General features: G+C 35.6%; 2 protein-coding genes across 5 annotated transcripts; one reads left to right on the forward strand and one right to left on the reverse strand.

Moving 5' to 3' along the window:
• Positions 1 to 328: 328 nt before the first annotated feature.
• LOC113499476 (copper homeostasis protein CutC) lies at positions 329 to 6,146 on the reverse strand. Of its 4 annotated transcripts, none has more exons than XM_026879981.1 (7): positions 6,024 to 6,146; positions 5,550 to 5,736; positions 5,304 to 5,481; positions 4,844 to 4,939; positions 4,006 to 4,155; positions 1,158 to 1,229; positions 329 to 1,075 (listed from the first exon to the last, which is right to left on the reverse strand). In XM_026879981.1, the coding sequence occupies exons 2-7, from the start codon at positions 5,654 to 5,656 to the stop codon at positions 485 to 487; spliced, it is 1,194 nt and encodes a 397-aa protein (XP_026735782.1). In that variant the 5' UTR covers positions 5,657 to 5,736; positions 6,024 to 6,146; the 3' UTR covers positions 329 to 484. The 4 variants fall into 4 exon arrangements, with proteins under 4 accessions (XP_026735782.1, XP_026735779.1, XP_026735781.1 ...); XM_026879978.1 differs by having other exon boundaries at positions 5,550 to 5,910; XM_026879980.1 differs by having other exon boundaries at positions 5,976 to 6,146.
• Positions 6,147 to 6,200: 54 nt separating this feature from the next.
• LOC113499473 (ATP-binding cassette sub-family E member 1) lies at positions 6,201 to 12,035 on the forward strand. Its single transcript, XM_026879975.1, has 12 exons — positions 6,201 to 6,293; positions 6,512 to 6,726; positions 6,960 to 7,175; positions 7,829 to 8,036; positions 8,229 to 8,415; positions 8,666 to 8,787; positions 8,872 to 8,972; positions 9,056 to 9,233; positions 10,336 to 10,457; positions 10,775 to 10,971; positions 11,231 to 11,465; positions 11,870 to 12,035. The coding sequence occupies exons 2-12, from the start codon at positions 6,514 to 6,516 to the stop codon at positions 11,915 to 11,917; spliced, it is 1,827 nt and encodes a 608-aa protein (XP_026735776.1). The 5' UTR covers positions 6,201 to 6,293; positions 6,512 to 6,513; the 3' UTR covers positions 11,918 to 12,035.
• The last annotated feature ends 3,920 nt before the right edge of the window (positions 12,036 to 15,955 follow it).

Genomic DNA, 15,955 nt, shown 5'->3' on the forward strand with positions numbered 1-15,955 from the left:
ATTTTTAAGAAAGATAGATTTTATTTTGCTTTAAGTTTTAGATGTATAGTTCACGCAACTAACATATGCAGTAAATTAGCATAAATTTACTTCAAAATATACCAGAAAAACAAAAGCTATATTTTTGATTGATTGTTAGAAGACCTTCCATAAGTAGGGACAAAAAACAAATTTGCAGATAACCTTTTGGGACGAGGAGTAACAACAATAATTGTATTACATATCTCCCATGAGACCCGTATCAACAGTAAGCCTTGCAAAGTGCCCGATCCTTTTCTAGAGGGTTCTCAAGTAGGGCGGAAGTGTGTGACAAATAATAACAAAAACATCAACGATTGAATTTATATTTATATTAAAACATTTGATGATAATAAACGCGATACAAAACTTTACTTAAAAGATACGTATAAAACATGGAATATTTATAAAACTTTGTTTTTTTTTATTATTTACGCTGATAGCCAGTCTTTTCTTCGTCACCGCATTATTTATATCGGTGATTCAGTAATAGCTTCATTCTATGTACAGTATTCTCATCACAGACATAAATATGTTCACTATCACTTGTGCCCATACTCAAGCTATTTTTAACTTTCGGTAAAAATTGTATACGCTTACAAGAACTGTGGACAATTGTACATCCCATATCAACCCAAGTCTTCGCATTGTGGAGATTTATTCCCGCTCCGGGCATTATCTCAATATTGCTACCAAACTGTTTCATCAGCAACTGTATCAAATTGATAGCTTCATCTTCATTTGCGCTGGCTCTTTGTCCGCTTGTCATAAGTCTACTAAAACCAAGTTCGATTAATTTTTCAACAGCAGCCGTAGAATCAGTGCATACATCGAAGGCTCTGTGAAATGTTAAGGGTACGGGACAAGCCGCCTGCATAAACTCCAGACAACTATTTTTATCGATCTGTTGAGTATCCGTGAGGGCGCCAAAAACAAATCTGTCAACACCGATGTCTTTGAACACGTCTACATCTGATAACATCGTGTCCATTTCCTCCTCCGAATAATGAAAGTCGGAGCCGGTCCGGCATCTGATCATTACGTTCACTTTTGGTGCCTGAACAGAGCAAACAAGGTTTAGCAAGGAATAAATAAGTAAGTACTGGTATTAACACACTCCATTTATCAACTAAACCTACCTTCGTTAATTTATCGCAACCGCATGCGCGACATGATTTACGGATCTGTTTTCCGGCTTCTATATTACTGACCTGGAACATAATATAATAATGTACCTGGTGATATTCAACAGAATTGAAACTGTCTCCAAAAAAAACAAAACAAAAAGATACATGGGTCATGACTTCATATCAAGGTCACACAAGGACCACGTTTGTTACTTAAAATAATTAGGTAATAAGATTACTTTACACATGACTTCCCGGTACTTGACACAGGAAGCCATTATGACTATAACTATAACCCTTTGTTTATACAAGTATAGTTGATAAGTATTCATGTAGCTTTTAATAGAAATAAAGATCAGTCTTGCTTGGCTCTTCCAGCGGAACACATTTGTTTTTAAAAACCCTTTTTCCTGCGCCCGCTACCATCTAGCGTAGTCGGTACGTCGTGACCTAAACGGTTGAGAGCTTTAAAGCATTTTCATTCAAGCAAGTATCCGCGATACGCGAAAGAACCTACAGTGGGTGAACAAAGTGACAAAAGCAGCAGCACCACCACCAGCACAAGTAGCGGCACCAGCAGTTTGGGGCAGACTCAAGCTTCAAAATTGGCAATGTTCGTGGGGTAAGCATCCACTCTGTTTATTCCCGAGATCCTTCTACCACTTCCCTATCACATTCAAAGAATCTTAGTGTGTCTAGTGTTATTTTTATAAGTAACGCACAGTTTATTGCTACATAATATTTCTAATTACGACATTACAATGGCTCAAGGAAAGATTATCGTCGATGACAAATCTTTAATATTCAAAGAAAAGAAAAAAGAGACCAAGTACTCTGCCTTCGCAAAAGTCCTGCCCACTTACGATGGGAATAGGAGAACATTAGCGTTCTACATAGAGAATGTGGAAAACGCACTAGAATTAATACATGACACCGAGGATTTTAACATGACTTGCCTTATTAAGAACAAATTAAAAGGTAAAGCTGCTGATGCACTTTCAGAGAACCCAAGTGCAAGATCCTGGATAGAGATAAAACAGGTACTGTTAAAGAAATTTGGTGAACTCAGGACGACAGGTGAACTTGTGTACGCTTTAACGCATGTCACAAGAGACAACAGCTCATTAGATGCCTTTAGTGACCGAATCAGGGAACTAATGACCGCACTAATCACAGCCGAACCGGATAAGCAAATACATTACGAGCAAATCGCACTAGAGACGTTCTTTAGAAGCTTAAATCCTATAACGTCACTATCAATAAAAATGAAGCATGTGGAGAACCTAGATCAAGCCGTTATACTAGCCAAACAGGAGGAAGTAGACCTCAGAGCTAGACGAATTCAACTTAGTAAAACAAATCCCAATTCAATAAAAAACCGAGTACTTTTATTGAAAAGATAAAGATAACCTACATAAAAATAAAACAAAAACGTCTAATTCGAAACCAATTTCTTTACAGTAACTATAATATATTCAATCAAATTGAAAGCGCTTTTAAGCAACTTTACGATAGACTAGGAACGCTAGCAAATGCAATAACATTCTCACACTTAGAAAAAATGCACGCTACCGCTAAAAATATCAACATTTCTAATTTCGAAAAACAAAACGATATTAGCGGTAAAGTATCCGCCCCAAATATTAACAGTATTCATTTGTGGCAAAAGGCCATCAAAGTAAAAGCTAACAGCACTAATGAAACACTGAATTTCATACTAGACATACATATCGTTGCCATACAACTTCCTACACCCATACTCAATCCCCAACGACAACAACACTATCGTCATACACAAAAATCCCTACCTTATCTTGGGAAGTAACGAGTCTGCGTATCCCCACGAACCTTGTAACAGAATAACATAAGCCGAAGTAATCTGCAAGCACCTTGAGTGGCAAAGCTTACTAAACTCCTATGAATACATAGCTCAACTAATAGCATCAGGCATCAAGAACCGCTTAACTGCGCTTACGCTACAGCAAGATATGAAAACTTCATCATTCAACATATCAAAGATAACACCTGGATAGTAATAATGAAGCTAGAAGAAGTTATAAAAACAATCTACAACAAGGATGGTTAATGCCAACGCAAAAAAAGGTGTTTGCCTAGCAACAGACAGTGGCTGCAAAATCCAAATTTAAGATATAATCTTATCAACACAGATACACATCGACCTTAGAGAGACTGTACCATTACCTCGCGCATACCAAACACCATTATGTAGTACCGATTGAATTAAAACTAGACAATTTAATGAATGCTATAAAACATTCAGGAGAAATCACTATTCCTGAGAATCCTGAAGAAGACACAATACTCAACACTACCCTGAACCTGAAAAGTTCCAGCTTCGGTCGCAGCCGTCATTACGCTTCCATCTTATGGGGGCAGGGGTTATCTCCTCGTAACAAGGTCACTACACAAAGACCACCTTTGTTACTTATAATAATTAGGTAATAAGATTACTTTACACATGACTTCCTGGTACTTGACACACGCAGCCATTATGATTAAGAGTATCAATAACCCTTTGTTTATTGTATAGTAGATAAGGCTTCATGTATCTTATAATAGAAATAAAAATCAGTCTTGCTTCGCTCTATCATTAAATAGAAATCTATACATTAACATTTTGTTATTAAAAACCCTTTTGCCTTCGCCCACTACCTAATTGAAGTTACATGTTGCTTTTACGTGTAAAAAAATTTTACTTGCGAGATTTGGATAGGGCTTTAGTCTTTTGCTCATATAAGTGACAGACACAACCGGCTCTGCGAAACACTTTTTAATCAATCACTTATTTCCCTATGAAATAAAAAAAACAAGGGTCTCGATAGAAAATGTTCAGGCTTACCATTTCCTTAATTTGTTTGACAAGACCCACAGTTGGAGTAAGCCCGCCTTCGGACAGAGAACTGCACACCTCCAGCTCATCAGCACCACCATGGATCGCGTTAATCGCTGACTCCAAACTGTCTATACATATTTCTAACCTTGTTGGTGCCTAAGAATAATAAAAGATGTTTTTATTGCACATTTGTTTACCTGCTTAAATCAGGAGACAATTTTTGTTTCACCTTGATACTGTCACTTTCTGTGTGAACTGTGTAAGTTGACTATACGAAAATGGGAACATTCTTTAAAAGCACATAATTATATGGCAATTACGCTACTTAGAATAATTTTTATATAACAAAAAAGTCGGTTGTACCGTGTCTGATTCCATTGGACGCTATTTGAAAATTACCATCAGCCTGAATAGAAAGTATAATCTAACTTTCACACGGAATTGGACCACAAAAGTAAAATTATTCAAATGAGGTAACTAAAATGTCATGAGGCCTATTTGAAGGCACATATTAAGCTGGTCAGTGGTCACACAACATTGCACTGATCCTATTTAAATTTATATCATAAATTTTTCGGTAGATGGCGTTTTAAGAAGCAACATCAAATACTCCAATCAAACCTGCACCTCATGACACCATACATTGATAGACAGATTTTTTAGACCCAATTAAATTTATATTCATGCAATTATTATTTTTATTTTAATGTTTAGCATCAACTTCAAGCCCAGGAAGTCGGTATAAGTTTCTAAATTAAATAAGTGCATGGTATTGATTCTATCTAATCTGAGAGCCATGCCAGTAACAATTACTTTACAAAAATATGTATGTTTATAAATTTACCTGTGGTCCATCTGTATTATTTTTGTCTTCCTGAAATAGTTTTGATGTCTGTGCTTCAAGGTGTTTCTCATCAACCAACTTTTCAACATTCTCTTGCTAGAAAGATAGCAGAATGTTAATTAAATTGGTAGGCACATATATAATATTGCTACTATGCTTAAGGGTTTAAAGTAATTTTGCTATTAAAGATTCTACCTGAATAGGAACCAAAATCAATGTCTTAAGAGTGTACATTAGGTTAAAATAGAGTCTGATGCATATAATTCTGCTTACTCGAAAAGAGCTGCAAAACATAGCCATCTCTGTCTCAAACATCTTTTAATTTTGCTCCCATATTTTTCTTTTTGTAGTGTATTGCCAATAAAGTTGGTGGAACTATTATATTTTTAGAATAATAATAAAAAAAATTGTTATCAGGCATCAATAACTATAACTTCAGGAAGGACTTTATTTCACTGACCTCATGCCTTCCAACCTCTTCCGTTGGTACTGCATTCCGAGACAGTTTATTTTCTACGAAGCATGTACTTTTAAAATGTTTGCTGCACAACATTATATGTTGAGCATTCATTTGATCCTGGAATTCTGGTGATGACCAATCCTTGTCTGGGAAACAGAATTTTGCCCATGTCTCAGCTCTGAAATAAGAATGCCGATAAAATCATTGTTGCTATTGCAATTCGAACTACATTGAACAAGCCCATACCGAATGTTATGCGCGATAGAAGATTTTGGAAATCGATGCAAGGTGATGCCTTTACTCTCATCGCAGGTAGCTTTGCACAAGACGCACTTCCGATTAATCTTCGGCATTGGTAAAACAATAAATAAACATAATCCCAAACATAAACGATTTTCTTTGCGTCACGAAGTCCTGACTACATGTAACTTAACTAAAGTTTGTAATGTAAATTATAAATTACAGGTAGTACATGATTTAAAGAAAATTTATTTTCTCATATCTTGTATGTAAACAAATCACCACAAAGTCTGATTTTGACATTAAAATTGTGGTGTATTGTTTCCCATAAAGTTAAGTCAGACATGAAATAGATTATAAGTTGATTCTGAAATTTCAGAAAGAATGTTACTTGGTGCTAAAGTTGATTATAAGAATTTCTTATTAGAACACCTTGTTCAAAATTGTCGTAATAAAAATACATAATATAAAAAAACACACAGCGACACTAATGTTTACGACGCACTAGAAGTTTTTATACGCGAAATAATATTTGCTTGTTTTTGTTAATGATTATACGGCATTATCCTTTCCATTTATCGCTCTGTTAAAATATAAAATGGTCTCGCCATCGACATTTTCGAACGTGTTGCCACTTGGCCAAATGGTGCTATATTCACGATGGTTTGTTCCTTTTGACATTTCGAGTTCGATGTAAAAGGACACGCGAACGTAGGCAAAGTATCGCCAACGTTCGCTTTCTTTTATCAGGTAATTAGAATTTTTCTTATAGTTTATCAACCTATGAAAAGTCTTATTATATACTGAAGTTTACTACATTATACTCATTTCATAATAAATAATTGTGTCATGTATTAGTGATTGAGGTTATATCGAAGCCTGTGCCACATATCGGACGAAAGTTTTAGTGTATTTTAAATTAGTTGTCAAGTTTTTTGGGTGGTAAAGTGCAATTTTTTGGTAAACAGTTATGTCTCGAAATAGACACCATGAAGAGACGGACAAACTTACGCGTATCGCTATCGTGAATGCGGATCGTTGCAAGCCAAAGAGATGTAGGCAGGAGTGCAAAAAGAGCTGCCCTGTGGTGCGCATGGGCAAGCTCTGCATCGAGGTGACTCCCAACGACAAGATCGCCACCATCTCTGAGGAGCTCTGTATTGGATGCGGTATTTGTGTCAAGGTAAAACTTTTATCCTAATTAGAATGTAATTATTTTGCGGATTGATGCAAACAGACCAGTCATCGTGTTTTATTATAAACTGTCATAACATACATATCAGTGGAAAATTCCATAAGTCTTAAATTATTATTGATTTAAATTCTAAAGTAATAAACAAGATCACAGGCAATCTAACTTTATGTTTCTTATGTAATTCCACCATATGTTAATAAAAAATCTTGATTATTTTTTAGAAATGTCCATTTGACGCAATTACCATCATCAATATTCCATCGAATTTGGAGAAGCATACTACTCACCGTTACTCCAAGAACTCTTTCAAGCTCCATCGGCTGCCGATCCCAAGGCCTGGTGAAGTGCTGGGACTGGTTGGGCAGAACGGTATTGGCAAGTCAACTGCACTGAAGATCCTTGCTGGAAAACAGAAACCCAATTTGGGACGCTTTGCTGTAAGGTTTTGACTTTTCTAATTCTATTTAAATGTGCATGTTTTGAGTGCTTTTTAACTTTAGCACTTTTAAAAATAAGTCTAAGCAATACTGTTCAATGAATTAGGTTTGCTATTCTTCTATTAAAATATATATTAATGATTATTATTATTAAATTACACAAATCATTATCACACAATCTTGTTTTGAACTGGTAAGTTATGGTTTATCTTTATTGACCATTACAAATCATATAATTGCAAGAGTTATGCTTATTTCATACATTATCTTTAGTCTTTCGACTATTATAGGTAGGTTTTATTATTCACTCTCTTATGCCCAGTCACCAGCTGTTTTATTAGCATTCAACAGAGCATTTAACAGAGTGACCTTATTTAAACTGTATTAGGAAGTGGTCTGCATTTAAATTATTGTTTGAATGCAATTCACAATTTTTATTCACTGTGTCATCTAAGCCAGAAGTCTTGATAGCATAGTGAGTTCAGATCAACTGATAGTTGAAAGATTTTATCTTTTTTAATAAACTTAAAGGTGATAATGCTTTAGACTTCCTTAGTTTGAAGAATAGATAAAATGAGCCAGAACCAAATGGAATTCTTATATAGTAATAAATCATGTTTGAAGCTCTTATCAATATTCCCATTTGTTCTCAGGACCCTCCAGACTGGCAAGAGATCCTGTCCCACTTCCGTGGGTCAGAGTTGCAGAACTACTTCACCAAGATCCTAGAAGATGACCTGAAAGCCTTGATCAAGCCTCAATATGTGGATCAAATCCCTAAGGCTGTCAAGGGCACTGTGGGCCAGCTTCTTGATAAGAAAGATGAAAGAAAGAACCAGCCAGAAATTTGTAGAATGCTTGGTAAGTTAAATAGTCTGTAGTATCAGAAAATGAAGCCATAAAGAAAAACCATCCAAGATCTATTTTTGTGTGTTAATCCAAAGAGATTTTTCTTTCAAAGAACCAAAGCTTCAGTAAATTTTTCTTTCATTACGTCTTCTAATGTGACATAATATGAGGCAAATTGAATTCTAACTGTGTAATTTTACTCAGATTTGTCGCACATTCGCGACCGTGAGATCGCAGCGCTCTCTGGTGGAGAACTGCAGCGTTTCGCTATTGCCATGGTATGCATCCAGAATGGGGATATCTTCATGTTTGATGAACCTTCCTCGTACTTGGATGTCAAGCAGCGTCTTAACGCCGCGCGCACAATTAGATCCCTCATCCATCCTGACAAGTGAGTGTTATATGGTATTGTGTGATGTTCCTTTGCTAAAACACATGACGTATATCTTTTTGTGTGTTGACCCCCCTTTTTTTGACTTTTTTTTTGGCGCATTATATCGCCTATCGTTGCACATGTAATATACGCCATGTGCTTTGGTCAAAAGACGTCGTGAAGAAAGCATTTATAAGCATGTTTGTGCATGCCTTAACACTTGCATATGTAAAATTATGATGATGAAATGTTCACTATTTGCATCTAGGTTCATCATAGTTGTGGAGCACGACTTGTCAGTGCTGGACTACTTGTCTGACTTCATTTGCTGTCTATATGGTGTTCCTGGTGCTTACGGAGTTGTGACTATGCCTTTCTCTGTCAGGGAAGGTAAGTTTCTACATAATCCATCATCTCAGTTTTGGATCTAAATTGTTCTCTTATAAACTTACTAAATTATCTTCGTAATTTTAGGCATAAATATTTTCCTCGATGGGTTCGTGCCCACTGAAAACATGAGGTTCAGGACTGAGTCGTTAGTTTTTAAAGTCGCCGAGTCTGCCACTGAGGAGGAGGTATGTCTAGTTTTATTCCTAAATCAAATTTATGCTATGGTCTGGAAGAAAACTTAAATTTTATTTAAAATTATCCTTAACAGATAAAAAGAATGAACCACTATGAATATCCTGAAATGTCCAAATTCATGGGTGACTTCAGCTTGAAGGTACATCCTGGTGAATTCTCAGATTCCGAGATTTTAGTGTTACTCGGAGAGAACGGAACTGGTAAAACTACGTTTATCAGAATGTTAGCCGGCAACTTGGAACCCGATGAAGGTAATTAATTTTTAAGCATATTATTTAAGACGCTTTATTATTATTTTCTAATCTCTAGTTGTTTAGTCGAAAAATTGGTTAAATTTTATTTACTGTGTGTATCCGAACTGAAAAATATACTGTGTAATGGCAACACTACACATGAACTGTCAAATTTGTGAAAGTTGTCAAATTGTCAGAAGGCTTCGGTTTTGTTGCAAAAAATTCTTATTTTATCATATTTGTGTTTAATCCTAGTAGTGACTGTGATATTTAACCGAAAAGAATCCTTTATTTAGAATCTCCAATAAATTTGCGTTATATAACAATGTAGACATCGTTACAAAAATGAGGTTATAGGTGTATTGCAATAAGTGTATTTTAATGAATTTAAACATATTTAAGTCTTCGAAATGGCTAGAACTGAGTTATTCGATTTGTTTTTTCATCCTGTGTTTCAAAAATGTTTAAAACATGCGGAATCCTGTGCAACAAACGAAGGTATGATTATGCAAAGAATGTCTGACATTAAAGTCAATATTTGTACGTCTCCTTTGTCGACGTTACTATTTAACTTATCGCTTATTGTCGTACCTTATTCGGAACTTTTTTAGTTTAAATATGACCAACGAATACGTAATTAGATTACCTACACTATTGTGTAGGTCAATTTCAATGTGACAAATATCTCCAAAGTTCAACTATTATAAGTGAACTTTATCATCTAAAGAAACATTTTGTTCTTACCCATAAGACTAAAGATTAATTAATTAATGCTATTCTAATTATTTTAATATGAATTAAAATAATTTTTGCAGTCATATTATACATATTATGCTCATAACAAATAGTAATCTTTAAGTAGTACTTGCAAACATGATACTAAACATGATACTAACTGTACTATAGACAGTATTACACAAAGCAAGACATTCAGGCACAAAGTTTGTGTTGTGCTACAATAGTATTTATCCAACCAGCTGCAAGTTGAAAACCTCTTGACTTGTTTTTTCTAATGCTCTTCTTCCATTAAGTCTAAATACATGTTTACTACTAAACATTTCTCCCATGGATGTAGTTACTTTGTAAAGTACAAATATTACAAGAAATGATAATTTTGCAGGTTCAGGCCAGCTTCCCCAGCTGCACATTAGTTATAAGCCACAGAAGATATCTCCCAAGTCCCAAGGACTGGTGCGCAGCTTGTTGCACGATAAGATTAGAGATGCTTACATACATCCACAGGTAATTTTAAAGTTCTATGTTATTGTGCTAAATATAGAAAAAAAAATTGTATCTAAAGAGACCATTTTCGCATTAGGTGTGGAGATAAAAGTTAAAATGTATCAAATGTTTTTAAGTTCCAAAGAATAATTGATAAATTTACAGTTTAGTTTCTCCTGTTGGCCTAAAACAACAAATAAGTAGTTTTTCAGCAAAAGATTCAAGCTATTTACTAGTATAATGAGGCAATAGAAAAATACTCTTAAAAAAAATATAAAACCTTCTTGGGAAACATAAAAATGTACATATTATGAGTTCCCTGTACTTTTATATTCCAGTTTATCACAGATGTGATGAAGCCAATGAAGATTGAAGAGATCATGGACCAGGAGGTTCAGAACCTCTCTGGTGGTGAGTTGCAGAGAGTTGCGCTTGTGCTGTGTCTCGGGAAACCAGCTGATGTCTACCTGATTGACGAGCCCTCTGCCTATCTAGACTCCGAACAGCGTTTGGTTGCCGCTAAAGTTATAAAACGGTAGGAATATGATTGTGATTAGCTTTAGTGTCTTTAATATGATCTAATAGCACATTGAACACTTAAATTTTTAAAACTTCCTCTAATAATTCACTTATGCATAACTAAATTAAATTTATGTAAGCCAGAATGGTATTCCATGTTTTGGTACAGTCACTTAGTTTACTGTCAGTGTTCTTATCTAGAACACACTGTTACTAACAATGAAAAAAAAAAACAAAGCGTGATTTTATTTACACAAATTTAATTTTATTTCCAGATTCATTCTTCACGCAAAACGCACGGGCTTCGTGGTCGAGCACGACTTTATAATGGCGACGTACCTGGCGGACCGCGTCATCGTGTTCGAGGGCACTCCGTCCTCGCACGCGACCGCGCACGCGCCGCAGTCGCTGCTCAACGGCATGAACCGCTTCCTCGAACTGCTGGGCATCACCTTCAGAAGGGACCCTAACAACTTCCGGCCCAGGATAAACAAACACTCCTCTGTTAAGGTAACATGGCGATTTTATTAAGTCATTATTATGTCCTCTTAACCTACCTCAATAGTCTGCTGGGCTATTGTCCGAAAGGATTACCTCTGATTGATGATTGAGGATAATTTCTCATCCAAAGAAGATAATCATAACTAAATGTTCTCATGCCACTACTGTCTCGAAATAGAGAGAGAATAAGTCTGCGAAAAATACCTGTATTAAAGTAACAAATATTTGAATATTTCTTACCTATAAAGATTCTATTTGATAAGCTTTGGCAGAAAGAAGATGTGATAAAGAGTCCAACAATGAACTGTTTGACACAAAGACTAATGTTCGTATATTACTCATGGAACAGGGTAATGGTTAAAAATATTTATTTATAAAACCGATTTAAAACTTTTATTTTATCTTTGTTACAGGACATTGAACAGAAACGCGCAGGCCAATACTTCTTCCTCGAAGACTAGAGCAGAGAGCGACAACTGTATTTATATATATTGTATCTGTCACAATGGTGATGGCCTGCCACCCGTGTATTTCCAATTAAATGTATTACTGTAATAAATCATGTTTTATACAACCACACACTCCATCAACTTATTTATCGTTTAATTAACTTGATGATGATTGACTGACAATACTTAAAGTTAACTCTGTTGTCTAATAATTCTGTCGTTCTAATAGTATAGATATTTTAGCCTGTTATGGGTGTAGTATTACAGACTTATCTGTCTTTACTACTAATATTACTGTCTGTACTGTAAGTATTACTGTCTTTATTACTAACTCCTTCCGGCTTCCGAAAGCCCGCAAAAAAAAAAAACTTTTTGAAATGTTACGTATATAATTTTACTAGCTTTTCGCCCGCGTCGAGGTCCAAGAGAACTCTTCAAAGTCCGGGAAAATAACTGTTCTATGTTCATTCTCAAGGTCAACTTTATATTTGTACCAAATTTCATTAAAATCAGTTCAGTAGTTTAGACGTGAAAGCGTAACAGACAGACAGAGTTACTTTCGCATTTATAATATTAGTAGGGATAGAGATTAGGACAGGAGAATGTTTGCCCGGTCAGATAGTTGATATCACCTACTGAAGTGGGCATGGGACAGCTAAGCTATAATAAACTACCAAGCACTTCGGCAAATTCCTTTTGCTAATGGGAAAAGTATTATATAATTCTTCGCAAAATGACTGGTAATACAGTTATAAATAATTGACCATACTCAAAGTTTATTATAAAGTGAACAAAATAATTAATGTTTATTTTCCTGTCCATGCTTATAGGTACTTATGTCTGATATACCTTTGCCAACGTAATAAAACGTTGTTTTAAAGGAAATACACATTAATGATTAAATCAAATTAACAATTTACACTGAATAATTGTTAATAACCGTATGAAGCAACAAATACACGCAAAGGATAAAATTATTAATTCTTTGCCTTTTTAGTTGGCACTCCAGTGACCCAGGATAGTGAGGGATAGCCTTTGGTTTCAATTGCAAAGGTAGAACTGCAATTTTAATGGGTAGAATCACAATCAATTCACATGGTCACCATCCGAGACAAGTTTTTTTTTAGGATTTCTTACCTTAGAATAAAAAGCTTTGAGCGAAGGTGCAAATTCTCATGAACCATAGGACCCCGTGGGCCTACATTCCTTGTAGTGGTCCCAGTACAAAGCGAGGAGGAAGACTTCAGACGCACTTTACTCGTCAGCATCCAAAACGCAAAAGGAGGCTCAAGAGGCTGTCACGGGTTCCCGCATTGATCAAACGGGGCAGACCCTGCATGTCGGTTTGGTTTAGTCAGTCAGAGTCTGGCGCTACCGAGGAGGGTGTCCAACAGAATTCCCGCGCTTTAATGAAAAAGCTAGGGCCTTGACTTTATTTCGCTTCCTATTGAGCTCTGACATCTCAACTTGAGTTTATTCTGCTGCCTTTGTGTTATTGTGGGCCTCTATAGTGGCCGATCTTCCTTAAAAAGGTTTATGAGGCGATTGAGCACCTTCCTCCAATTCCGAGAAGAAGGCTTATTTTACCGCTATATCTTTGGACATCTGAGAGCCATGACTTCCCAACACACCAGCTGAAAACTCCTGACAAAGTTGTTGCTATCACCCCTTAGGAATAAGACGGAAAAACACCAGTACAAGGAGCTCGACTTTGTAGAGTACCTAGATAAAAACTATAGGTACTTGAGAGAAAATGAGTGGTTTACCGAGAGCGCTATTAAGAATACTCCGGTAGTAAATATCTAATTAAAATTAATGTACGTTGAAACAATAACTTCTTAGTCAAACCTATCCACGAATTGCTTTAGTATTACCACCGGTCATACGAGTAATAGGTAATTAAGGTAAGTCATATTCCAATAAATACTTCCACATTACACCTACAAAATGCACGTAGAAAATTCGCAGTACACGCGATGTTACCATTAAATTTAATGAGTCCTGTTTGCTCCAATTTCAAGCCAAACACGTAAAGTTTTCCAGGAAACAATATTCTGTATTGTTTACTGTAATTTCAACAAATAGGCTAAATGCAGAAGGTAGGTACCGGGTATAGGAAATTTATCAGAATGGAGGACATGGGGTTTGATGTTTTAGAGTTCCGCACCCGAAGGGTAAAAATGGAACCCTATTACTAGGACTGCTGTTCGTTCTAACCGTCTGTGACAAGACCGTATCCTATGAACCGTGCTAGCTGGTAAATAATGTATTTGAGCTACCAATATATTATAACAAAAAAAAAATTGAAATGATGAAACGACTCGAATGGTCATAATTTTGACAGACATTAAATATTTTTCTTTACGTATTTGTAGACAGAATCCTCAGTGTCGCGAGTTCCACTCATACTTTGCGGTTTTATGAACTGTGTAAACACTATCAAACAAACGTTTGTTTATGTGACAGTAATTGAACATTATGCTAATGCTGACTGAAAATTTCAAGAACACTGACATTGCAACTTTCTAAATATGCGAATATTACGTGCTTAACTTTCTAGACAAATATGTCCCCGAGACTGTCAAGATTATTTATTCAGATAAATGCAATTTTAGCAAGATTGAAAGAAGACAAAAAATATTTATTTATTTACGAAACTATTTCATATCATTTTTTTTAAATGACTCCTGCCTTAATAGATGTAATCCTTGTGTCGCAGGGAGTTTAACAAACATTCAAGTCACATGCACAAAGAAACCCCGACTCAGGACAAGCATTCGTCAATCACACAGTAGTTTGTCCTACGCAAGGATCAAACCTGCAACTCGTTGCGTTCAGCGGCTTTGCGTGGTGTTTCGGAAGGCATGTTTAATTGTGGGTTCCGGCTATTATTTACACATATTTGAAAGTCGTTACCCAGGTATCGTGTTGCCCAGGTAACTGGGTTGAAGAGCTCAGATAGGCAGTCGCGCCTTGTAAAAAAATAGTATTTACCTACTTAGCTGCATCCGTTTAGAGTGGAAGCTCACCCGAACGTTTGTGAAAAGGCTAGGATGACGCTCATCATAGATGTTAAGGAAACTAGTAAGTCTTTAAGCAATTTGTGACGAGAAAAGAATTGAAGTGTATCAACGATGTAAGTTCATTAATAACCTAGGCTGTTAGACATTAGTCTAATGCAAGAGATACCCTACTTAATGGCTTAAGTAATTTATTATTTAAATTAAACTACTTTACCCTGAGAAAACTTGGAATTACTTCTTTTGTTATTAACCACGTATATATAAGGTACTCTACGAACTCCTCATAATCGGAAAAACCGATCCCTATTACAAGGAAATCTCACTTCTTTTATTGAAATAATCCGTTTTGTGAATATGAACATCGGTCCCTTTTATGTCTTAAGTATTTACAAACAAAATGACGATAGCAAGGCTATTTAAGTAACACGTTACACTGCACGTATAAATAAATATAGTGTCAGGAAGTTAACATATGAATAATGAACGAGATTATGATTCAGAGAGTTCCTCAGTTCCTCTCGTAATGATCTAATCATGAATAACATCTATGACGACACGCACTACGCAGAATCCTTAATAAAATGACGTTTCGTTGGGAATTACAAATTGAGTCAATATTTTAAGACTTGACCTGATGGTACTTGAAGATAACACAAAATCGGAAAATTTATAAACTCGATTGCTTGTTAACATCAGACGATGCAAAATGTAATAAGTTACTATTTTAAAATGATAAGGCATAAGTACAGATATTGTTTCTATTGTTTCATTATCCTGTTTTTAATTAACTAACGCTATGAGTGAGCGTAATTTGATTAACTTGTATTATTATGGGCGTGTGTTGTTAGACCACATTTAGCGAGATTGCGGTTTTACGTACGCAAATTTCTGAAATGTTTTATTTTGAACCCGAACCGAACATATTATATATGTTACTTATACTCCTAAAGCCTGTAGAACCTGTGCCATTAGTTTTTCATTAAGTATATAAATGGTTCGTAACTGAAAGTCTTTTGATGTCGACAGT

The sequence above is a fragment of the Trichoplusia ni genome, chromosome 12, assembly GCF_003590095.1.
Source record: "Trichoplusia ni isolate ovarian cell line Hi5 chromosome 12, tn1, whole genome shotgun sequence".
Taxonomy (NCBI): domain Eukaryota; kingdom Metazoa; phylum Arthropoda; class Insecta; order Lepidoptera; family Noctuidae; genus Trichoplusia; species Trichoplusia ni.

Bases quoted from the DNA above. Each gene is read 5' to 3' on its own strand.
- LOC113499476 (XM_026879981.1), bottom strand. From the start codon at position 5,656: ATGCCGAAGATTAATCGGAAGTGCGTCTTGTGCAAAGCTACCTGCGAT. The intron at 5,482-5,549 runs GTATGGGCTTGT...TTCTTATTTCAG, and splicing joins TCTATCGCGCATAACATTCG to AGCTGAGACATGGGCAAAAT. The intron at 1,230-4,005 runs GTAAGCCTGAAC...ATTATGTTCCAG, and splicing joins TCAAACAAATTAAGGAAATG to GTCAGTAATATAGAAGCCGG.
- LOC113499473 (XM_026879975.1), top strand. From the start codon at position 6,514: ATGTCTCGAAATAGACACCATGAAGAGACGGACAAACTTACGCGTATC. The intron at 7,176-7,828 runs GTAAGGTTTTGA...ATTTGTTCTCAG, and splicing joins CCAATTTGGGACGCTTTGCT to GACCCTCCAGACTGGCAAGA. The intron at 10,972-11,230 runs GTAGGAATATGA...TTTTATTTCCAG, and splicing joins GCCGCTAAAGTTATAAAACG to ATTCATTCTTCACGCAAAAC.